At 38.9% G+C, this 26,371-nt stretch overlaps 1 protein-coding gene across 5 annotated transcripts in view; it reads right to left on the bottom strand.

The window, feature by feature from the left end:
* Window positions 1-26,371, bottom strand: part of PTGFR (prostaglandin F receptor) — a 280,923-nt gene that overhangs the window by 39,076 nt on the left and 215,476 nt on the right. For 2 of the 5 annotated variants that reach the window (XM_053214289.1, XM_053214288.1), the window contains exon 3: window positions 9,550-10,420. In XM_053214289.1, the coding sequence (XP_053070264.1) occupies window positions 9,550-10,347 (798 nt within the window). In that variant the 5' untranslated portion in view covers window positions 10,348-10,420. The other 3 variants (XM_053214291.1, XM_015066281.3, XM_053214290.1) reach the window with 3 other exon arrangements.

Here is a 26,371-nt window from a genome sequence, read left to right as displayed (position 1 = left end):
TGAATGTTACGTTATGTGAATTTTGTCACAATAAAAATAAATTATTATTCTAAAAATGACTTCAAGTATGGGAGATCATGATCATGGAAAGGAACATTGTAGTTAATAAACTGAAAGTATGCCTAAGTAAAATGTGAAGAAGACTGTAATTGTACATAAAGTTAAAGATGGATCAGTAGGGTAAAATAAAGGGTCCAGAAAGAGCCAAACACATTTAAGAATTTCATACATACTAAATGTGGAATTTTAAACACTTGCAGAAAGACCATGGAATAAACTATTTGGGGACAGCTAGCTAACCATTCAAAAGAAAATTCATATCACTAATGTGCAAACTAAACAAAATAAACTATAAATGTGTTAAAAACATAAATACAAAAAATGAAAAAGTAAAAAGAAAAAAGCTACAAGAAAAAAGAGATGAACACCCATATCATCTCAGCCTGAGAAAAGTATTTCTTAACATGAACGCAGTAACCACACAAAAAAATATTGATTCATTCACTACTTATATAAATTAAAATACTAAATTAAAAGGTTAACGATAAATATGGAAAAACAATTGTTTTTATAATAACTGATTTTAAAATTATTTTTATATAATAGAATTATCTGTTCTTTATTATCCAAAGAGTTCTTGCAAATGATTCACAGAAACCTCATATTCTCAAAAAAAAGAAGATAATGCCCAATTATATAAGAAAAAGAAAGTTTATTCTGTCAATCAAAGAAATTAAATCAATATATTTTCCCTATCCGATAAGTAAAAGGATACACTCAGAATCCTAATAGTGGTTATCTCTGGAGAGTAGGGATTTGGGACATTTTTTCCTTAATTTTAACTTGTAGTTTACTATATTTTTTTACACTAAAATTTTATACTAAGTAAAACACTGCATTTTTAAAAATAGCTTGAGAGAACACAGTACACAAAATTTAATATTCCTCAATAAGGAAAAGATACCTGTGGAAATAAACAGAAGCCTTTCCTTTCCAACGGAATTCCTAGGACACTGGAGTGCCTCTCTCTTCACTTACACTCCTACCCTGGGCTTTCTGCTTCCTTCCCTGCCTAGTCCCTGTTTCTCTCGCAACTCCTGCATTCTGTCTCCCGGTCCTTCCTGGGCATTCCTGTGGGTTTCGTTTTCCTTGTTTTCTGGTCCTCTGCCATGAACATAAGTGCAAGAAGCAAAATAAAGGAATACGTACTCATAATAACAATATCAACCACTGTTGCTGGACTGCTACAGCACTGTTACTATTTAATACTTATTAATGCACCTTTGGGCCCAGATGTTCCTCCACTATCACTAGAGCAATCAATAAAGCAATCAACCCTTTGCCCTGCTCCCAGACAAGGCTGGAAAAATGCAAACAGTTATATTTATCTCACATTACATGTGGAAAGAGAAGGAAAAGGAGGATGCACATATGAGCAAGAGACTGAAGAACGGAGTGCAAAGAACATGGGTAAAATGAAGAAGCTAGAAAATATGATTCCTAGTGTGTGCCTCAGGAGTACTTTCCCAGGTCAAGTCTCCATCTCGGCTTCACCCTCCACCTGGAGAGACACCCCACGTTTTGCTCTGCAAATGCCTGCTGAATGAACAAATCAATAGTAAAATAACGAGTACATTAAAGCATCAATGAATTATTTTATTTTCTTCATTTCTATTATGAATGTTCACATTTTTTTCTTTATTTTCAGTCCTTTCCAACACTTTCTTTATGTATAATCTCAGAAAGAGTTGGTGGTTTCTGTAATGCTTCACTTCACCATTTATTTCTCTTCTATATCTTGAGTCACTTTTCTTATCAAATGATAGCATAAAATACTGATTTGAATTATTAACTTGTTATGATATGATTTAATTTTTCTGCTACTCCTGTTTCATTACTTGAAAATTCTTCTAGCTTTCAATATTAGTTTATTACAGCCTGCTGTATTCTTATCTTGTTCAAACCTGTCCAAATACTGTCTTATTTGTACATTTTTATATCGCTAGGAATTATATGCATTATGATCTCTCTTCTTGTTTTTCACAGTTTACATGACCTCACTGAGGATCACATTTACTTCAAGTAATTTTTCCTTCTAAGTGATATACTATAGAAATTTTTCACCTTCATGTTATAAAAAACAATCTCATCCACAAATATTCACAACAGAATACCTGTTACTCTGTTAGAATAGAAAATATAATCAAGTATCTTCATATTTCAATTTGCTACACATACCCTTTCTTCTCATCGTCTACAAGTATTGTTGCTTACAGCACAGATATTGTGACAGTTAAATCACAGAGATTGTTACTATAGTATCTAAAACACTGCCTTGCACAATGGTAGGTGCTCTATAAATATTTGTCAAATAAATAAATAACTCATGGACAGCCATCTACTATAGCATCCATTATTCATTTAATAACTAAAAAGTGCCTTCAATCATCTCATTGACAAAGTTACTGTCTGGCAACATTAATGTTTTGTTGTTTTTTTTTTAATTTGAGAGAGACAGAAAGAGCACACGAGCTGGGGAGAGAGGCAGAGGGAGAGAGAGAGAGTGAGAGAGAATCTTAAGCAGACTCCATGTCCAGCACAGAGCTACATGGGACTCAATCCAACCACCGGGATCATGATCTGAGCTGAAATCAAGAGTCGGATGCTCAACTGACTGAGCCACCCAGGCACCCCTGCATTAATATTTAATCATAAGAGCAACCATAACAATAATAGTATAATAACTGAAGCATAGATACTAAGTCAGGCACTATTTTAACTTGCATTATTAATTTATTTAGTCCTCACAACAACCCAAGGAAGTTGAGAACTATTACAACACCTTTTACATATGAGGAAACTGAGGCACAAAGTGGTTATGGTCACACAGCCAGGAAGTGGAAGAAATAAGACTTATCTTAGCTCTCAGGGTATATCTTTTACTCCAAGCTATAAGCTCTTTGAGGAAAGAGCTTTATCTCTCACTCCCTAGAACTACTCACAACCTGGGCATACTGCCTTATACCTAACAGTCTCAATCATTTTGAACTAATTTTAACTTGATTTAAATAATTTGTACATTAATACCTTGTAAATTATTATAATTATAAAATATTAGAGAATTTGAATAAGATGCAAAAGATTAAGAGGCGACATCTTTACTTCTTATGAGACAGTGAAATAAGGAACAGTGACCTGAAACTTCAGGTGGAAATGTCCAAGAAAAGTTTTATGAAGCTGCGAGCTCCCTATGCTCCTTTCCAGTGCAAGCAAAGCTTCTTCATAGAGGAGAACATGGAAAGCATCTGAACTAAACAGGGATGATCTTTTCTAATTGAGATGGTGGGTGGCAGGATTTGGGGATTTTAGATTTACTACGAGCCAATCACTGTACTATCGATGTGGGGAGGTCAAATCATTTTTTCTGATAGCACTTTTAAGGAAATAGCTTTATTATAATCGGTTGACAACGGTACAGAATTGGCTTAGAGTAGCTCCATGTGACAGCTAAGAGGTGATAGGGCTGGGATCCTGTCCCCTTCCTGTACTTGAATAACTACAGTACCTAAAGAGAAGGCTTAATTTGAAACTGTGCACTAAAAGCTAAAAATAAATCCTTTTACATAATCCCATTGTCTCTGTCTCCTTCACCACCATACCACAGCCACTCCATTCTGACATTCCACTGTCTGAATTCTTTTTGAGGATTTATTAGCCAAGGGGGAGTGAGAAAAACCACCTCCCCATCTGTATGAAGCCATAATTGTGCCCGCTCTTTTGTGACACTACCATACTTACACCCAGGACAGAGGATGGACAGAATGACAAACTTATACAAGCTTTGAATAGTAATATTTGCAAATATCAAAAGGCAGTTTTTTTCCTATTGGATGAAATCCTCTCTAAATATAGATAAACAGCATTGATATCCGAGGTAAATTTCATGTGATTATAAATGCCTTCCAGAGCAAATATAAATGGAAGGCATTTTATATACCCCCCTGTAAGGATACGACTAAACAAATAAAGTTAAAACTGGCAACCTAGAGAGATTCTGGGCACATTAACATCTTGAATTGTTCTTTAAATGTTTGGGAGCTTAATAAAAACCCCAAGACACATTAAGCCAGAAGATTTTTATATCCAAGGGAGTATAAATAAATCCACATGTTTCTGATTCATTTACACTTGAATCACTCAAGCAATGTTTTTAAGTGCCGTCCCAATGTCTATGGTATCTTTGGGCATTTTTATAACTCTTTCTCCTTAAAAACAGGAAATCATGTTTTGTTAAGAGTAAATGAACTTAAAATACCAAAATTATTCCACACCACTGTACACATATAAAGCAGATTTTTATGAAAATCGTCAGCTTAGCAATGTCTTTTTTAATTGATTGACCTTTGCAGGACCAATTTTACACTATATGCTCCATGGAGGGAGATAATAAACTAAAAGGAATTCAACTCCAAAGATGTATACATAGCTCAATATATTAGTCGAATCAGACTGTAAACCTATGTGTAATATATGTTCTATTTAGATAATATATGAACAAATGGGCTTCTGAAAGACTGTCTTAAGCTGGACTCTGCAGGAAATAAACTTTGAGACAGAGATCTGCAAGCAGAGAGTGGTTCCAGGGAGTGTGGGATGGTGAGGGAAGCAGGGTTTGGCAAAGAGGGAAGCAGAGTTCAGTGCATTTGCAACAAAGGCCTCAGCCAGTGAGTTCTGAAGTATGGATGACCCTTCAGAAATGTCCTAAATGAGGCAAGGGGGTAAGAGTTTTGTATCTCTACAACCATCCGTCCCTGCATACACAGTGACCAAAGGGTGCACCACAGTCAAGGCACCTTCCGTTGGCTAAGGGTAACTTCCCGGAGAGCAAGGCTCACCTATCATTTGCCATTAGCCCTCTAAGACCTGTTCATTATGATGCCAATACCTTTAGTAATTCAGTCAAACTTCAATCAGCTACCTAATTTTGTTATTTATATCTGACAAACATCTTAGTGACTAAATGTTTAACTACATTGACTAGAAACACTAGCGTAAGAGTAATAGCCTTTTTAAAAATCAAGTTCAAAATTTATATATGCAAGAGAACACATTTCTTGGGTAAACCCACCTACATAAGAAATCTATGTACTTTTCATATACTTTACACTTCTTTTCCCAAGTCAAAATTATCTTCTATCCCTGAAGAGAAAGTAAACAAACGTATGGCCTTCTAGTAAAAGATTGTCAAAGTTTAATAGCATCTACAGTTGCTGACTTAGGGAACAGATTAAAAATTACCACTTGGTTTCAGTATTTGCTTAATTAACTCTTACCTACAAAACTGCGAATCCACATTCTGGTCAATCATTTGCAATCTTTTGACATTCATATTACTTAAGTTACAGTCAACCAGTCAACAAGTATTTATTGCTCTGCCAAACTGGTTAAATAAGCATAGCAATAATAATGAATTCTTTTCAGGGTTACATATTCTAGAAATGGAACATTAAAAAGAATCATTACTTGTATAAAGGCAAAAATAATAAGAAAATGTTACTTGAAGTGTGGATAAATGGGTTTTTTTTCCCTCACTCTAGAAACAACGAAAGAATGTCTTTAAGATTTATTTATTAAGGAGAAGTGATTCACCTAGGATATGCACAAGACAATTTTATAACTGCCATTTAACTCTTAAAGATTTTTGTATTAATTTGTTGCTAAATGAAATCATAAGCTAATAAGTGCCCATTGTAGTTTCCTGTATTTTTCAGTTGGGATTGTAATTAACCGAATTTATATGAGCTCACCATGTTTAAAACTATAAAATCCAGATATTGTAAAATTTTTAATTTCAAAATTTTGATGAGCTATATTTTAAACTAATACTATTTTTGTACTACATTTCTGAATCTTAATTCCTGAAAACACACATTTCCTCCTTTGGAAAAATAACACATTAAATTTAAAAATTAAAAAAAAACGGGATTTTTAGGGCAATGAAACTATTCTGCATGATACTGTAATGGTGGACACATGTCAATATACATTTATCAAAACTCACACAATCTACAACACTAAGGTAAAACACTACAGAGTTTAGTCAATAAGAATGTAACGGTATTGACTCATGAATTGTGACAAATGTACCACACCCAGGTAAGACTTAATAATAAGGATACCTGGGGGTGTGGGAGGGACATGAGAGGGTATATGTGAACTCTGTGCTTACCACTCATTTCCCTGTAACCCTAAAGGTACTCAAGAAAAATAAAGTCTATTAAAAACACAAAGGAAGAGAAAACTCAAACAACAGGATCATCTTACTTTGTATTGACTGAACCTAATCATCAAAGTTAGTAAAGTATTCCCTTTGTCATCAGCTACAAATTTAAATAATTTTAGAAAGTATGCTTCTATTGATAAATTCTGATGCACTAAATCTTGTCAAGCACAAACACTATCATCTGCTCCTTTTCATGAGTGCACCTGTATCTTTGTTTCAGTTTGAGGCTTGAACATGACAGTGATAACAGGTCAGAAAATGTGTATAGATGTTCATTCAAATTATAAATCCAAATGATTTATTGGGTTTAGATTGTATGAATCCAGTTGATTCATACTCATCAATCATAGAAAGAAGACACATGATGTAAAGTAGGGCACTGTGGAAGCTGTCAGCATTATAGTACAACTATGGGAATCCAGAAGCTTGATTTCAGAGGCACTTTAAAAATGGACAGTAGACATATGTGGAATTGAAACAAAACAGATGAACATAGGAGAAGGGAAGGAAAAATAAAATAGAGAGGGAGAGGCAAAGCATACGAGATTCTGAAATACAGAAGACAAACTGAGGGCTGGTGGAGGGGTGTTGGGTGGGAGATGGGCTAAGTGGGTGATGGGCATTAAGGAGGGCACTTGTTGGGATGAGCACTGGGTGTTTTATGTAAGTGATGAATCACTAAATTCTACTCCTGAAATCATTATTACACTATATGTTAACTAACTCGGACTTAAATAAAATTTAAAAATTAAAAATATAAGATAAAATAAAAATGGAGAATAGAGAATGATGGCTCAGTCATTAATATCTATGCACTTTTTGTAAGCATTTAAGGGAAAAAAAAGAGAAATGTTTCAAATGAGATATTAGTGTTGGGTGCTATTTGGCATTCCCAAACCTGAGTTTTTTATGAGGGCTCCATTTAGAGCTGTCTGATGGCCTTAACCTAATGCCCAAGGCACATGTGTCCAGACCACAAAAGTTATAAATCCTTTAGGCAGAATGTGCTATGAAGACCCAGGTCTCCACAAGAGAAACCAGGAATGCAAAGAATGCTTCAAATAAAAGGAGTATGCATCTGTGGTATATCTACCATGCATCTCACACAGAAATAATTCTCACACTAAAAAGTACTGATACATTGGTGTCATAGATGTATTGATAACTTGTAAATAGAACACAGATCTCAGAAATAAAATTATGCTTCTACTAAAAATATGTTCAAAATATGAATTAAATTATATCCAATTTAACAGTGAAGGAAGCCAAGAATTCAGAAAGAGAAATTAAAGAAAAACATAAGTTCAAAATATCCATGATGAGCATGAAATTGTGCTACCTTCCACCGTGTCACCGCAGCTAACCTGTCATTCCTATTTCCCAGTCAGAAGCCAGAACGAAGCAGGATTTTAAACGTGACTGGAACAAACAAAAAACCAAAGCACCAGTGATTATCTCAGTTGTCCAGACTATCTTGTATCTCACTGAGTTCACTATTTTGTTGTTTTCAGATTCTCTCCAGCGCTAGGGCCCTCATTTAAAATTTTTCTTTAAATATTTTCAGGTACCTCTTTTCTCACCTTCTTCACATTCCCTTTCCAACCTACAAATTAATTTCAGTGCTATTCATACTCACTTTTTACTTGGAAAAGTTACTGTGTTTCAAAGTTTAAGGAAAAAAGAAGAAGCATTGTCCAAGGGAAATTCCCTTTGTTGAGTGGTGTAAATTAAAATCTCCAAGAATGAGCACTAAAGTGATTCTAAGTATTGACAGAACTGCTCTCTGCTATTCAGATTCAAATAACTAGACTCTGAGCACAGATCAGATCACTTCTTGGGTTCACCCCAGGCCTCCTAAACTGACAACAAGCAGGCCTCAAAATGTTGACCTGCCACTGACAATCTCAACCTGACCCCCATCCCCCGTGGTTGGGTTCTTAGGACCAGTTCAGGCACATCATGAAAAAATATTTAAGTGATTTAACAATTGAAGATGCTAAATTCAAAGTGTGAGGACATAATATGAATAAAGAAATATTCAAAAAGTAGAAATCCTTTTGTAAAATAAAGTCAGCCGTCACGGAATCTGTCAGCCACAGAAGCTCTCCCCAACTTTCTTGTGCATCAGGATCAGCAGGATTGTTGATTAAAACTCCACTGGCAACAATTCTCGGACAGTGGTCCTGCTGGGGGCCTAGGAAAACTGCATCAGTAACAAGTACCAGGCAAAGTATGACCACAACCTTTCTGTTCCATCTACTTTTGTCTCCCCGGTTTGCCTTACCTCTGCCTGCGGACCACCTATATTATTGTCTCTAGCCCATTTCTTCACTGGTACAGAAAAAGGAATAAAAATCATCTTTGCTGCTTTCACTCACTATGTACAGAGGATTCTTTTCTCTTTCGTGACATGTTGTCGACCTTTCTGTCATAAAATGATGAAGGGAGTTAAGGCCATACTTATCAATTATAAGTATTTTTTCCTTCTACCAAGAAGGTAATATAAATGACTTATGTTTGTTGCTAATTCCTTAACTTTAGCCTTCATTTACAAATAAAAATATCAAGCTGTGAAACATAGCTACTGGCTACATTAAAAAAAAAAAAAAAAGGAATGGAATGGAATGATAAGGGAAGGATCCTTTGGCTCTCCTGAGAATCATACCTCTCCCTGAACTATTGGCACTGCTCTTGGGTTGGTGTACTAGTGATCACTTCACCTAATCTATTCATAGACTTCACCTGCACTATCCAACTATTTCAACTCATCACCTCCTCTTGCAAGCCGAGACCTCGTCTTATATGTTTAGAAAAACTCAGTAGCTAATATGCCTTTTCTATAAGTTAAAAGTCTCTGTGACTTGCTACCAAGACTTGGTTGAGTCCACTCCAATACTGTATTATACTTGGTCGTTTTTGTTTCACACTTTAGAAACCAATCCTATTAAGTATATTAAAACTATGTTACTCTGTTAAAATTACTCCCTACTCTACTGCAAGCAGGTTACACTATGGTTAGAATTGTTTAGCAAGACCCTTCTTTCAACTCAGGACTTGTGGGAAAATAACCACATGTACCATAAGTAGCTTAATTCTAAGCCAGAGCTGGGTGTTGACATACGTTTTGAGTAGGAATAAACTCCAGCATTTAAAAGATTGAACACTGTTGCCCATCAAGACTAACAGCTTCAAAAAACACAACAAACCCTGTATTAAACATGGAAAAATGGAAGAAAGCAGAAATTGTCAAAACGTTAGACGCTTACCAGAAATGGACTCCAGCAAATGCAGGAGACACACATTATAGCCAGGAGCTGGATGACCATTTCAAAATGATGAGACCTGCCTTGTCTGTGCTGCTGACTTTTAAATTTAACTCTTAAAAGTGTGATTCCCGTGATGGCATTGCACAGGAATGAAACGCCAAGGGCTAAGAGCCCCAGAAAAGAAAAGAGTAGAAGATAAAACCTATCTTCCCAGTCTTTGACGTGTTCTGTTTTGTAGAAACACCAGGTCTTCGATGCTTGGATTTTATAGTTTCGATGCCCAAGGATGGGTAGCAAAGCTATGAAAACAGCAAACAAGCACACTCCACTCAACATCATTTTCACATGTTTGGATGTAATTTTCGTTGAATGAAATATTGGTTTGGTGACTCCAATACATCGCTCAATGGCCATCACGCTGCCTAGAAAAAGTGGGCACAGACCAGAGAATACCATGCAGATACCAAAAATACTGCAAAGGATGTTCGACTGGTCAAAGCGGATCCACTCTTTATCAGAAGCGTATACAAAGACTGCTATAGCTCCATTGATGAGGTGGCCAAAGAAGTCTGTGATTACCAGGGCACTAGCGAAAAGCAGAAATGATGCCTTGGACTTCTGTCTAAATCTCTGATAGGCCTTCATGAGAATAGCAATGGCAAGGCTGTTTGATAAGATTCCCACTGTCATGAAGATTACTGAAAAAAATACTGAAACCCGGTTTTCCGTCTGGCAAGTTGTATTTGAAAGGAGCCCAGCTTCAGGAGACACTGGCTGTTTGGAATTGTTCATAGACATCGTTGTGGAGATAAAAAGCTGGCCACTTAAGTCATCTCCCTCTCAAAACAGTGCAGGCTTCTAGTCCGGACATCTGCAGCATAAAGACAGAGGAATTATGAGCCCTGAATAACTGCTCATCTGACATTTAAGACTGAAGCGCCCCAGCACCCTGTGGTGAGAATCAGATTTATCTGGCCTATCATAAGCAAGGTTGCATCATACCAAAGCAGCACACATCTGCCTGCGGTTCCACATTTCATGTTCAAGGTAAAGAGGCTGCCAAACTTGAGACCCTTTGGTTAAGGCTGTGGCCCCTCTGCAAATGGGTTCCTCCTAAATCTCCTCCTGACACTTCACAGACACCTTAAAACTTTGAAAGCTTACAAAATCACTAACAAGATTAGATTTAAACCCAAGAAAACTTGTAAAAGCATACTAGTCTGTTTAAATAATTGACCGTTTCAAGTTTTGCTTTTTGTTTTTTTTTGTTTTTTTTTTTTTTTTTTTTCTTTCATAGGCTTTGTCCCCAAACTGCAGATTATTCTTTAGGTAAACTACCTGTTTGTCAGGCGGACAAAACCATCTTCTTCGAACTTTGGGAGGGGGCCGAGTGGACCGGCAAACTCACTGTTGTTAAACGGGGCTTCCCACAGTACGTTCTAAGACTGTTGAATTTAGATCAAATAATAGCAAACCACACGGTCTGGAACCCCTGGAAGGTAGACTGGTGGGTCGCTAAGAAGCTTTTCTTGTCGAGCCACAACCTGTGCAGAAATCCCGGCTCTCTCGGTAGGAAAGGAGGCAGGTCATGCACACTGTGAGCACATCTGCCTACACGCTGTTGATCAAGTGACAGCTTCAGGGGAGCGACATCTAACGCGAAGTATTCGTTTGTATTCATTTATCGTCCTTTCCGTAGTGTGCTGAGGTCTGAGTCACAGACCTTGATACCCAAGACCACAGCCACCCACCCGCCCCAACTAATTCGATTGGGGTTTCCCCGAGCCGCTTTCCGGGAGGCTGGGAATTACCGAGCCAGCCTTTCCTGGGCCCGGCCCGAGTGGGGCCGCCCGGGCTGCCCCGAGGGCGGCCGCCTGCTCCGGGTCTTACTCACAGCTCAACTTTCGCCGTTACTACCCCTCTGCCCCTAAGCCTCCGCTTGCAACATCCTTCCCAAACCTAACTTGCTGAAACTTTCTGCTATTGCTCAAACGCCAAAGGGCCGGTTCCCTTCCTCCCTGGGGGGCGCCAAAGGCCTGCGCTTGCCCCTGCGCGGGACTCCCAAGGGTCGCTGGCCGGGAACCGCAGGCCGAGAAGAGAACTCCCCCTTGGCCCGGTTCCCTCCCTTGAGACCCTTTCCACCCGCTTCCTACTAGCGCAGCTCTGAATCGGTTCGCGTCGGCCGGAATACTCTTGTCTCTGAAGATCTCCCCAGCTCGGGCCATCTGGTCCAAACTTGTTGCCAAGCTCAGACTAAGGTGCCCTCCAGTGCGGCTGGGTGAGCGCGCCGCCTCGGTCGGGTGGAGCACCCGGAGGCCGACGCGCGGGAATCCAGCCCCTGGAAAGGTGGTTACCTTGGCCTCCCGGGCCGCCCGCAGAACTGTCGGCGAAGGGCGCGCGGCTCCCAGTGCCATCGCGCGCCCGGCTCCTCTCCCGGCCGCTGCGGGCTCCTCTGGCGCAGCGCCGCGCTCCCGCTGGGCTCCGCTAGGCACCGCAGCACGTCCCTCCGCGCGCTGCCCCAGCGCGGAACCTGCGGGCGCGCTGGGCTCCTCTGGTCCCTCAGCGCCCAGCGGCGCTCGCAGCCTGGGCGGGATGGAGAGCGCGGGTGACCTCAGCCCCCCTTCCTCTCGTCGCTCCTCTCCGCCCCCTTTTCCAGGAGCCCAGAGCCCCAGCGCGAGACACCCGGGCTGCGCGCCCCGGTGCAACCGCATCCCCCCTCAGCATCAGAGCTGCCCTTGCAGCAGCCCCACCGCTCAGGGAAAAGTTTTGCTTCAACCTTGTGTTCAAGCTAAAGGCGCCGCCTGTAAAGCTGCAAAATAGGAATCGGGAGAGTTGAGGAGAGCCTGCAGACAGCTGTCTTGGCAGCGTGTTGTACTGTCAGATTGTAGTTTGCAGACTGAATTCGCCCCAAATCCACCTCGAAAGGGGTAAAGAAACCAAGGAGCGAGAGAGCGACGGTGGGGCTTAGCCGATATCCCCAGGGGGTTTAGAACAAGTATTCAAGCCACGTGTTGTAAATGAAAGCAGTCTCTGCCTAAGGGTTCACTGTCACTTAGAAGACTGGACTACTTTCTAACTTTTCTAATGTACGAAGAAGGGAAGGGAAGTATTCATGAAGGACACCTGCAGATAAGGGATTAGTAACATTTTAATGATTTTAAAAGCCCAATGTTGACAGTATTTCTAATGGTGTGTTTACCCAGCGTTGTGAATCTAAATTTTGTGGAGATCGTTTTATGATCAAGTGAAGAAATACCCACTACTTCCTTAGGAATTATGATTTGAGTCATTTTAACACTGTAACTGCTTTTTTGCTAATATTGTTTGGATCCATACCTGCTGTGTCTCATTCTTCCAGCGAAACACTTAAGGAAATCTATTACCGACCCTTGCTCTTTTTTATGTTAGTAAAATGTTGCCACCACCTATGTGAAAAAACAGTGCCACGTGGAAATAAACCCTCTTTTCTGTTCTAAAATCAGAAGGGGCCTCTAAATTCCTGGAAATTGAAAAGGACCATAAAACGCTAAAGTAAGATAAAATAAATTAGTCATTAACTATAGAAAGGAACAACTGCACAGTTTTCCCCTGTGGTAGATACTGAGATTTTTTTTTAATATGATCATAACTTGTAAAATAAACTGTTACTCAGGTATGGTCAGGGACTTGAACAATTTGATTAACCAAATATTCTGGTTAGTAAAGGAATATTATATCTGGGTAACCAGTATCCAAAGAACAACTCTACTAAACTATGCTTAAAACATGAATGCCATAGAGCAATATTCTTTCCTTGAATGATTAAGAACACTTAATCACATTACATTGCTATTATCTGTTTATTTATGTCTCTCCCACTGAAATTAATTCTGCAGAGGTCTTGTTCATCTCTCCATCCTCACCTAGGACTGTGCCTGGTCATTTATCTGCTGTTTGCATTTATCAGTGTTACAACCAGCATTTCTAGTATCATACTTTTGAGACCTTGACAACTCTCCATCTCTCACTGGAGCACCTAACTAACATCAGCTGCTCTATGGTGTTAAAAAACAAAAAACAAAAAACAAAAAACAAAAACCTCATTAATGTAATGTCGCATCATAACATTTTTTATGTGACATATTCAAAACAATAGCAATTTATTTTTCAAAATACTACATAAATCCCACTTTTTTAAAAAAAAGTATCTACTTTGCATGTATTCTTGGAGTTTCTTTTTTAGAATCCAATCCTTAATCAAGACGCATTTCACTTGGGATTCAATAAAAGATTCTAAAACACCAACATCTCTTCTCCTCAAGATAAAAACAATATGTTACTCTTGGTAGAGCCAGCTACTAATCAGTATGGAAGATTAAACACCTAACTTTTCTTAAAAAAATTACACACATACACACACTTTGGCCTTATGGGACCCAAATCTGATCCTCTATTCCAAGTTCCCAAAGGTAGCCTTTGACTGCTTATATAAGGAAGAATAACATGTAATTCCACAGACAAGAAAAACAAACAGGTCAAAAATGATTGGGGCGTGGGGAATGGCTGATAAACTCTTCTGAAACATAGTAGTTGGTATCCTGAGAAGTGGATACTCTTATAAAACTATTCATTTACACATTTATTCAACAAAATTTTTGAGCACTTACTTTGTGTCAGGCGCTGTTTCGAGGTGGCAGAGATGCAGCTACTTGAACAAAACACCCCTGCTCAGGTGTGACTTCTAGGCCAAGAGAAGGCACTTACTTTTGTGGCACCTGTGCTGGAAACCTTAAAGTGATTTTAGATGTCCAGGATTCCCTTTGTGTGAAATGGGGGCAAAGCTGATGTCAGCCGGTCTACAAGGAGATAACATACCGGGACAGGTGCGTGCATGGCAATCCACCTTCACTCAGAATTCAGTGCAGGACACTTTGCTAAGGAGACATGAACACTATAATTAAAGTCAGAGAAACGGGGACTCAGTGACACTCAGGCGGCAATAAAAACTCCATAAAAGTTAAAGGGAGTGTTGGAAGTGGAATTTTATAGTTTTAATAAAACTGTCTAGAAATCTTTTCTGGAATTTGCCATTGAGATTAATAGTAGACACATGCCCTGATTTGGAAACTAATAGCTTCTTTCGGTTTTTTATTTTTATTATATAACTATTTGATACATAAAAAGTAATACATGTAACACATTGGTTAATTGTGAATTATAACAATATAAACACCCATGCACCAACTACCTAATATAAGGACAGCATTCATTTCCTACAAAGCACCACAAAGTCAAGGGGGCTTAAACAATAGAAATTTATCATCTTACAGTCTGGAGGCTACAAGTCCAAAACCTCCTTCTATGGGCTGTGAGGGGGAATCTATTCCATGTCCCAGGCCTGCCTTCTGGTGATTTGCTGGTAATCGTTAGTGTTTCTTGGTTTGTCGATGCATCACTCCAATCTCTACCTTCATCAGCAATCTATGCCATCCTCCCCATGTCTCTGATCTCACAAGGGGTCTTTTAAGGACCCCAGTCACATTGCATTAGAGATCCACTGTACTCCACTATGACCTGGTCTTAATTAATTATGTCTGCAATAACCCTATTTCCAAATAAGTTCACATTCTGAGATACTGGGGGTTAGGACATCAATATATCTTTTTTTGGGGGGAAGCAATTCAATCCATAACAAGAACCATACTAGAACATTACTGATATTGCTACATTTATTTATATGTTTCTGCCCCATTCCATTCCTCTGTATCTCTCTCTCAGGCATAAAAGACATAACCACTATCCTGAATTGTGTGTTTGTCATCATTCTCTTGAATTTCATTATTTTATCACATAAATATGCAGATGAACCAACATATTATTTAATTTTCCTTATAACTTAACCTTCCATAACTTGCTTTTTTCATACAAGATTTATAAGATTCATGCATATTGTTGTATGCAGTAGTAGTTTATTCTTTAACAAAGTTCTATAATATCTCACTGTTTGGATATCCAAATTTTTAAAATATTATTCTGTCAATAACCCTTGGGTTTTGTTCTCAGAAAATATTCCGCTATGAGTATGGTCTCATACTCTTCACCTTATGTAGGAGTTTCTCTAGAATACGTACCTTGTGTGAAATTACTGGATCATAAGGTGTGAGAATGTTCACCTTTACAAGATAATGCTGAAATTTTGTATCAATTCATACTCCTTAAACAGTGCATAAGGATGTCTTGCCAGCCACATTTCGTGATAATGCTTGGAACTGTCTACCTTCTCATTTATTGCTAGCCAGATGGTACTAAAATGATATTACATTGCAAACCTAAATTACATTTCCCTTTACATTTATGTTTATTCTTCTATGAAATATCTGTCTCTTTCATCCAATTTTTTATTGAGTTGTTGGTCTTCTCATTAATTCTTTTGTGTTCTAGATACTAACCTCTTTCAGTCATACATTTTGAAAACATCTTTTTCCAAATCACACCTTGTCTTTTCATTCTCTTTATGCTATCAATTTTTATGAACAGTTGTTCATTTTTTGCATATTTTTACTTTTTATCTTTTGTATTTGTAATGGAAGTAGAGTTGACATTTAATGCTGTGTTAGTTTCAGGTGTACAATATAGAATTACCATACAATTCAGGAATTCCACTTCTGGGTGTTTACCCAAAGAAAATGAAAACACTAATTCAAAGACATGTGCACTCCTATATTTACTGCAGCATTATTTACAATAGCTAAGATATGGAAGCAATCTAAATATCGATCAATAGATAAGTGGATAAGAAAGATGTGGTATATACACACAATGGAATATTACTTAGCCATAAATAAAGAATAAAATCTGCCATTCACAACAACATGGATGGACCTAGAAGTGTTATACTAAGTGAAATAAATCATACAAAAAAAATACACAATGATTTTACTTATACATGGAATCTAAGAAATAAAATAAATAACAACAAAAAGAGAAAAAAACTGATAAGATAACAATCAAGTGGTTGCCAAAGGGAAAGAGTATGAAAGGAAGGGCAAAATAGGTGAAGGGGATTAAGAGGTACAAACTTCCAGTTATAAAATAAATAAGTCCATGGGGATGAAAAGTACAGCATAGGGAATATAGTCAATAATACTGTAATAATTGTATATAGTGACAGATGGTGACTACACTTATCCTGATGAGAACTTTGTAAACTATGTAATTGTCAAATCAGTTTTTAATTTTAATGTGACCAAATTTAAATATTCTAAATCTTATCTTTTGTGTTGCCTTTTAGCATTTTTGTGTCACTTTTTTTAAAATATTAATTCCAGTGTAGTTAAGATACAGTGTTATATTAGTTTCAGGTGTACAATATAGTGATTCCACAATTTTATACATTACTCAGTACTCAACAAGATGACTGTACTCTTAATCCTCATCACCTGTTTCACCTTCCCCCCCCCGATTTCCCTTCTACTAACCATCAGTTTGTTCTCTATACTTAAGAGTCTGTTTTTTGGTTTGTCTCTTGTTTTTTCTTTTTTTTTTTCTTAAATTCCACAGATGAGGGAAATCATATGGTATTTGTCTTTCTCTGACTAATTTCTCTTAGCATTATAATCTCTAGCTCTATCTATGTTGTTGAAAATGCAAAATTTCATTCTTTTTATGGCTACATAATATACTATATCTTCTTTATCCACTCATTTATTCATAGACACTTGCTTCCATTATTATACTAAGCAATAAACATAGGGGTGCATATATCCTTTCAAATTAGTGTTTTCATATTCTTTGGGTAAATTACCCAGTACTGCAATTACTGGATCATAGAGTATCTCTATTTTTAATTTTTTTAACTTGTTTTTTAATGTTTATTTGTTTTTGAGAGAGAGACAGACTGCAAGCAGGGGAGGAGCAGAGAGACGGGGAGACACACAATCTGAAGCAGACTCCAGGCTCTGAGATGTCAGCACAGAGCCCAATATGGGCTCCAACTCACAAACTGTGAGATCATGACCTGAGCTGAAGTCGGACACTTAACCAATGGAGCCACCCAGGCACCCATCTATTTTTAATTTCTTGAGGAATCTCCATACTATCTTCCACAGGCTGCACCAGTTTGCATTCCTACCAAAAGTGCAAGGGGTTTCCTTTTTCTCCATGTCCTCACAACACTTATTGCTCCTTGTGTTTCTGATTTTAGCCATTCTGACAGGGGTGAGATAATATCTCATTGTGGTTTTGATTTGCATTTCCCTGATGATGAGTGATGCTGAGCATCTTGTCGTGTAACTGTTGACCATCTGGATGTCTTCTTTTTAAGTTTAAATAAACTTTATTACAATAACCTTGCCTAAGTCTATGAGTCCATATGACTTTTTTTTTTTTTAATTTACATTCAAGTTAGTTAGCCTATAGTACAACAATGATTTCAGGAGTAGATTCCTTAATGCCCCTTACCCATTTAGCCCATCCCCCCCCTCCCATAACCCCTCCAGTAGTAACCCTTTGTTTGTTCTCCATATTTAAGAGTTTCTTATGTTTTGTCCCCCTGCCTGTTTTTATATTGTCTTTGCTTCCCTTCACTTGTGTTCATCTGTTCTGTGTCTTAAATTCCTCATATGAATGAAGTCATATGATATTTGTCTTACTCTGAATGACTAATTTCACTTAGCATAATACCCTCTACTTCCATCCACATTGTTGCAAATAGCAAGATTTCATTCTTTTTGATTGCTGACTAATACTCCATTGTATATATGTACCACATCTTCTTTATCCATTCACTGGATGTCTTCTTTAGAGAAATGTCTGTTCACGTCTTCTGCATGTATTTAATTGGATTATTTGTAGGTTTTTGTGTGTTGAGCTGTATAAGTTCTTTATATATTTTGGATACTGACCCTTTATTGGATATGTCATTTGCAAATATCTTCTCCCATTGGGTAAGTTGTCTTTTTCTTTTGTTGATTGTTTCCTTGCTGTGTAGAAGCTTTTTACTTTGATGTAGTCCCAATAGTTTATTTTTGCTTTTGTTTCTCTTGCCAGAGAAGACATACCTAGAAAAATATTGTTATGGCAGATGTCAGAGAAATTACTGCCTAGGCTCTTTTCTAGGATTTTTATGGTTTTCTGCCTCACATTTAGGTCTTTAATCCATTTTGACTTTATTTTTATGTACCGTGTAAGAAAGTGATTCAGTTTCATTTTTTGCATGTAGCTGTCCATTTTCCCGACATCACTTGCTGAAAAGACTGCCTTTTTTCCGTTGCATGTTTTTGCCTCTTTTGTCAAAGATTAATTGACCATACAATTGTGAGTTTACTTCTAGGCTTGCTATTTTGCTCCATTATTTTATGTGCCTATATTTGTCAGTACCATACCATTTTTAATACTACACCTTTGTAATATAACTTGAAATCTAGAGTTGTGACACCTCCAGCTTTATTTTTCTTTTTCAAGATTGCTTTGGCTATTCAGGGGTCTTTTGTGATTCCATGTAAATTTTAGGATTGTTTGTTGCAGTTCTGTGAAAAATACTGTTGATATTTTGATAGGGATTCCATTAAATCTATAGGTTGCTTTGGAGAGATCAACATTTTAACAATATTTGTTATTCCAATCCATGAGCATGGAATGCCTTTCCATTGCTTTGTGTCATCTCAAATTTCTTTCATCGATGTTTTATAGTGTTCAGAGTACAGACCTTTCTCCTCCATGGTGGTTTATTCCTAGGCATTTTTATTATTTTTGGTGCAGCTGTAAATGGGATTATTTTCTCAATTTCCCTTTCTGCTGCTTCATTATTAGTGTATAGAAATGCATGAGATTTCTGTACATTGACTTTGTATCTTGTGACCTTGCTGAATTCTAGTAGTTTTCTGGTGGGGTCTTTAGGGTTTACTACATAGAGTATCATGTCATCTTCAAATAATGACAATTTTACTTCTTCTTTACCAATCTGGATGTCTTTTTTTCTTTTTTCACGTATGACTGCTGTGGCTAGGACTTTTGGCACTATGTTGAATAAAAGTGGTGAACGTGGACATCTTTGTCTTGCCCCTGACCTTGTGGAAAAGCTCTCAGTTTTCCCCATTGAGCATGTTGTTAGCTGTGGGTTTTTCTAAGTCCTTTATTATATTGAAGTAGGTTCCCTCTAAATCATTTTGTTGAGGGTTTTCATGATGAATGGATGTTGTACTTTGTCAAATACTTTTTCTGCATTTATTGAAATAACCATATGAGTTTTTATTCATTCTTTTATTGATGTGATATATCACACTGATTAACTTCTAAATATTGAACCACTCTTGCATCCCAGGAATAATTCCCTCTTGATCATGGTGAACGATTTTTTAATGTGTGCTGGGTTCATTTTGCTAGTATTTTGTTGGGCATTTTTACATCTATGTTCATCAGAGATATTGGCCTGTAGTTGTCTTTTTTTGTGCTGTCTTTATCTGGTTTTGGTATCAGGGTAATGAAAGACTCATAGAATGAATTTGGAAGTTTTTCTTCCTTTTCCATTTTTTGGAATAATTTGAGAATAATAGGTATTAACTCTTCTTTAAATCCACTGTATGGGGTTTCCTTTTAACTATTCTCCTTCTCTTGCTGCTTTTAAAATTCTCTCTTTAGGGGTGCCTGGGTGGCTCAGTTGGTTAAGCGTCTGACTCTTCACTTCAGCTCAGGTCATGATCTCACAGTTCATGGGTTCAAGCCCCACATCAGGCTCTGTGCTGGCAGTGCAAAGCCTGCTCGGGATTCTGTCTCCCTCTTTTTATGTCCCTCCCCTGCTTACTCTTTATATCTCTCTCAAATAAAAATTTGAAAAATTTAAAACAAAAAACTTTAAAATTCTCTCTTTATCACTACTTTTTGCCATTTTTATCACTATGTATCTCAGTGTGTACCTCCTTGGGTTGATCTTGTTGGGGGCTCTCTGTGCTTCCTAAATCTGGATCTCTGTTCCTTCTCCAGATTAGGAAAGGTCTTCAGCTATCATTTCATCAAATAAATTTGTTGCCCTCTTTTCTCCCTCTTCTTCTGGGATCCCTATAATGCAAATGTTATTATATTTGATGATGTCACTGAGTTCCCTTATTCTGTTTCCATTTTGTGTAATTTTATTTTTCTTTCACCTGCTCAGCATGATTACTTTCCATTACTCTGTCCTCCAGGTCACTGATTTGTTCTTTTGCTTCCTCTGGTCTGCTATTTATTCCGTCTAGTATATTTCTAATTTAATTTATTGTGTTCTTCATCTCTGACTTTTTTTTCTCTTCGTTAAAGGTTTCACTGATGTCCTCCACTCTCTTCTCAAGTCCAGTGAGTATCTTTATGATCATTACCTGAAATTTTCTTTTTTTAATGTTTATTTATTTATTTTTGAGAGAAAAGGACAGAGCACAAGTGGGGGAGGGCCAGAGAGAGAGGGAGACACAGAATCTGAAGCAGGATCCAGATTCTGAGCTGTCAGTGCAGAGCCCAACACGGGGCTCAAACCCATGAACTGTGAGATCATGACCTGAGACAAAGTGGGACACTCAACTGACTGAGCCACCCAGGCACCCCCATAACTTTAAATTTTCTATCAGACATATTACAGATCTCCATTTTGCATAGGTTTCTTGCTGTGATTTTGTCTTATTCTTTCATTTGGGACATATTCTTTTGTCTCCTCATTTTGTATACCTCTCTGTGTCTGTTTCTGTGCATTAGGAAAGTCAGCTATATATCCTTCTCTTTAAAGTAATGGCCTTATGAAGATGTCCTGGAGTGCCCCCAGTACAGTCTCCCCTGTTAACCAGAACCTGGCACTTCAGAGGTGATTCCTATGTGTGTTGTACATGCCCTGCTATTGTGGCTAAGCTGATTTTCCCTTCAGTCCAGTCATCTGCTCTCTGCCTGTTGTAGGCAGTGTTTCATCACCATGGTGTTAATGGGCCAATCTGGGCCACCTTGGGCTTGAGCTGAGTCAGACCAGGCATTTGCTAGAGATGCAGTATCACCAAACTTCAAGGTGCTTTCCCTGTGTTGTCCCCTGAGAAGCTTTCATTGGCAGGTGGGGCCTCCAATCAGACTGTCTTCCCCCAGCCCACTGCTGGGACCATAGTCTGACTGGTGTGTATGGTTATCTTTACTTCTCCCCAGGACAAGAGTCACTTTGGAGTGGTGTTGGCCTCTCTCAGGGCTGCTTTCACCCAGCCCAGCTTGTGGCCCTGGTTTGGATGGGCTTCAGCCAAGAGCACATTGAAGGGAATGGATCCAAAACACGCATGGGGGTGGGGCACATAGTTTTAGCAAGGTTTGCATTTTGGTCCTCTATAAGAGGGACCTGCCATTGCCACTGCCAGGACTGAGGCCAACCAAATTTGAGCGGGCAGATCCGCAAAGCACATAGGTCAGGAGATATGGTGTTAGAAAAGTTTGCACTGGTCTTCTGAGAGAGGGGACTGACAGCACCAGAACCAAAGCAGGCCTGCCTGGAGGGGGCAGATCTGTTGAGGCATAACAGGGGGTACAGGGGGCACAGCATTAGCAAGTTAGGTAGGGAATGTCAGTGCCATGCTAGTTTCCTCTGTTGCCTGTGTGTTTATGCTGGGTGGGGTGGGGGTGGGGAGAAATGGTGCCTGCCAGCTCCTTTATTCCTGGAGGAGTCTCCCAACATCTCTGTGGCTCTGAGATTAGTAAATAACTCTCCTTCCCATATGCCTCAGGCATTTTTCAAACTACTGCTTCTATGCTGTATCTCCAGGGGCTATTGTGCTTTCTTTTTATTGGCAAGGACTCAGTTTCCTCTTGCCCTCCCCACTCTCCCAAAGCTGAGCCCACTGATTTTTAAAATTCCAGGTTTTAAGTCCTGCTGGTGTAAGAATTCATGAAATTCATCCCCTCTGGTTTTCAAAGCCAAATGTTATAGGGATTCATCTTCCCCATGCAAGCTCCCTGGTGTGATAGTCTGTTTCTCTCCCCTCTCCGTACCTACCAGTCCCTCCCCACCTCATCTTCACACTTCCTACCCTCTTCAATGTGGCTTTTTCCCTACATTTAGTTATGAAGTTTGTTCTGCCAGTCATCAGGTTGTTTTCTCGATCATTTACATTAATATGAATGTTATCTAGTTGTATCTATGGGACAAGGTGAGCTTAGAATCCTCCTACTCTGCCATCTTCCCAGCAATTCACCCCCTGTGTCACATTTTAAGTTTTTCCATATTATAAAGATATTCTACTATACATTTTCTAAACATTTTATCATTCTTATCTTCCATATTTAAGTCTTCAGTCTTTCAGATAATGATTTTTGAGTATTATGTGAGGTAGGAATCCAGGGTTTTTCTTCCATACAGATAACTGATTTTTGTGGTGCTATTACTAAATCATCTTTTTATTTGGGGTCGAATTATGTCCCTCACGCCCAAATTCATATGTTGAAGTCCTAACCCCCAGTGCTTCAGAATGTGACCTTATTTGGAGATAAGGTCTTGGGTAGTAAAGTTAAAATGAGGTCATCAGGGTAGGCCCTGATCCAATATGACTGGTGTCCTAATAAAAAAAAAGAAAGAAAGAAATTTGGAGACAGACACATACAGGAAGAACACAATGTGAACATGAAGATGGCCAGCAACAAGCCAAGGAAACAGGCCTGGAGCAGAATCTTTCCTCACAGACCTCGGAAAAAACCAACCCTGCCCAAACCTTGCTTTTAGACTTCTAGCCTCCAGAACTGTGAGATAATAAATTTTTGTTATTTAATCCACCCAGTTTGTGGTCATTTTTTGTGGCAGCCCTAGTAAATTGATACAGCCCCCCCGCCCCCCCCCCCCCCCCCCCCCGCTTCATCACTAACTATACATTCATGGGAAAACTATTTTTGGTGACTTCCTACTGTATAGTAAAAACTATACTAAATATTTTAATTATGTTATGATATTTAATCTTGTAAACCAATGTAGGAAGTCCAAGTGGCCATCACCTCTCATCTGAATTATGGCAACAACCTCCTCCTAATTGTCTCCAGGCTTGTTTGACTCTAATCCATTGCCCCATGCAGTCACATTGATCTATTGAGTATGGGTTCCAAGGCCAGACTGGCCAAGTTCATATTCAAGGTTATCCACTTACAACTAGTTCCATAACCTTAGGAAATTACCTAATTCTTTTATGCCTTGATTTTCTCATGTTAATAATGCAAAAAATAACAATACCTATCTCACAGACTTGTTATAAAAATTAAATTAAATTAGTTAAGTGCTTTGAAGAGTACCTGGTGCTCCATATATGGTAGATCTTTATAAAATGCAAATATGGTTATGTTGGGTCCCAAATTACAACCTTGAAATGGCTTTCCATTTCTCATCATTTCTCCCAAGCAGTTTCTCTGGGGCCTCAGTTTGAAAGAGGCTAATTTCTTAAAAACATTAATTAGGTTTGGGAAAGCTGGTAAACAAATATTAAATAGAATTCTTTATTGAAGAACATTAACAGATACTACTGTGCATTGTGAATATTCTGGAAGGAACAGAATGCTCAGCAGTCCCCCTGCCCTCTGGTCCTAGTGCTATTGTCACTCTTAGGATACTCTGAACTCTTTAACATGGTTTTCCTAATCTATCCAGCCGCTTCTCTGCAAGGCTTAACTCACTCCTCACCCTTAGAGCTCAATGTCTCAGCACCATTGACACTCTCAGGACTTGAACCCTATCCCTTGGCCTTCATTCACCTCCTATCTTTAACAATTTTCCTTCAACCCCTCATGCATTGCCTGACTCCTATTCAGGCTTCAGGGCTCAGCACCCCAGAAGTTAGTGTGCTTTCTATACATTGTGCCAACTGCACATCTGCCATTGCCATTGTGTTTTCACCATTTTTTACATGCTGAGAAGGTGCTCGGGAATGAATGAATGAATGATGAGTGAATGAATGAAGAAATGAAAAAATAAAATATGTATACTACAGAGGTGGAAACCCAAGCATAAAGAAATGACTTGCCTGATTAGAATGGCAAGCACATGTGACAAAATCAATTCTATCTGACCACAAAACCCATACTCTGACCAACTCTTCATATGGCCTCTGGGTTTAATAAAACATAAAGTGCTGTCCTTTATGCACAAGGTTTGTTGCTACTAATCCTACCACCAGAAGGACAGAAGCCTCTGTTGTTTTTCTTTCAGTGCAAAAAGTTTTTCAATAATCCATCGACATTCTTTCACAATACCCAAAACCCAACAGTGGCGCATTTTTAGCATTAATGTTTGTGTTAACTCTTTATGACAGGAGCAGAAAAGAAAGTCTGCAAGGTGGGAAGAAAGGAACAATTGGAAAGAGGCAGAATAAAACAATAATATTTACCGATTTCCTGCCCTGCACTATGGCAGGCCCTTTTAATGTATACACCAACACCAGCAGGTGGTTATTTTTACCTTTATTACACAGAGAAGAGAGGAAGAAACTGAAGCCCAAAGAGCATAAATTAATTTATCCAAGATCACACAGCTATGCTGAAAGTGAGATACAATCCAAGCCCTGAAGTGTCCATTCCCTCTGCTTCATTCAGGGAGCAGGGGGCAGTGCAGACCCTCTTAAACCTCCTGCCCATTCCCACACCTCCTTTCAACCTGGACTCTGCTCCTGGCCACTCCCCTCAGACCCCTGAGGGCCTAGCACTATTTGCTATTTATTCTAAGAATTTGGTGCACTTTTAAAGTGATCAAAGCATTGTGCTAAGAACATTTAAGATGCAGAGACCAGATAGCTCCAGGTTCTGCCCTCAAGAGACTTAAAATCTAGAGTGCTTTAACAGCCCCCTCTTTTTTTTTTAACTTTGCTTTCCAGTTCAACTTCATCCCTTCCTTTTTTTTTTTTTGTTTTGTTTTTAGAAAAGTCTCTTTTAAGTTTTTAAATTAAAATTTCACCCTGGTGAGATGATTGATTTGGGAACTAAATCCAAAGGCAAACTCTCTATTCTGTCACCCACTCAGATGGGACACACAGCAGGACAGGCAGGGTGGCTCTGGAGAATCAGGCCCCCTGCTAGGCAGAGTGTGGGCCTTTGACCCAAGCCACCTCTTTAGATCTCCACAAGCCTGCACCTCCAGCTGGAGATGGGTGACATCAGAAGAGGCAAGGAGCTACAGGGCCACTGTGGAGGGTGGGGAGAGCTCATGATGGCAAGGAGCCCTCCATACCTTCACTTCCAGCAGCCCCTGCTGTACTCCTTGGAGTGGATCCATGGTGGTCCTCTTCTGATTCCAGAAGGTTTGACCTTTGAGAGGAGACAGCTAGCTCCTGACTGCAAGATCACGCCACATGGCTTCCAAGCACCTGCTCTGGGACTAGGGGTGGAGGTAGGGGTGCTGGCTGAAGGGGAGGATGCTCTGGCCCTTCCCTGTTGACCCCAACACCTCAGTCAGCCTGCCCCATTCTCACAAACATTACCTATTTTTATATATTCATATATATTATAGTTATATATTTAAAAAAGAAAAAACTGGCCTGAAGAGAAACTCCTGAAGGGCCCGAGTGGCTCAGGAAGTTTACTATCCCCAACCATCCACAAAAAATTCTTTTGTAAAATCTTCTAGTGAGATCTTCCAGAAACCTCCACCCACCCCAGCTCCCCCGACCCCGGCCCTCCATGACTCTGGACTGCTCCCCAGCTTCAGCCCAGTGCCTGGCAGCACCCAATCTCATCTCTGGCCATCCATGGCAGCCATGACTTTCTGCTGGGAGTACCCCCTGCATCCTTTTCCAGACTCCTATTTTCTCTATGGAACTTTTCTTCTTGACTTACCTGACTTCAATATTTGATATAGGTATCTAGGATCCAACTAAGAAAC

The sequence above is a fragment of the Acinonyx jubatus genome, chromosome C1 (genome assembly GCF_027475565.1).
Source record: "Acinonyx jubatus isolate Ajub_Pintada_27869175 chromosome C1, VMU_Ajub_asm_v1.0, whole genome shotgun sequence".
NCBI classification, from domain to species: domain Eukaryota; kingdom Metazoa; phylum Chordata; class Mammalia; order Carnivora; family Felidae; genus Acinonyx; species Acinonyx jubatus.
Note: the sequence above shows the minus strand (reverse complement) of the source record. Positions and strands in the feature narration are given on the sequence as shown.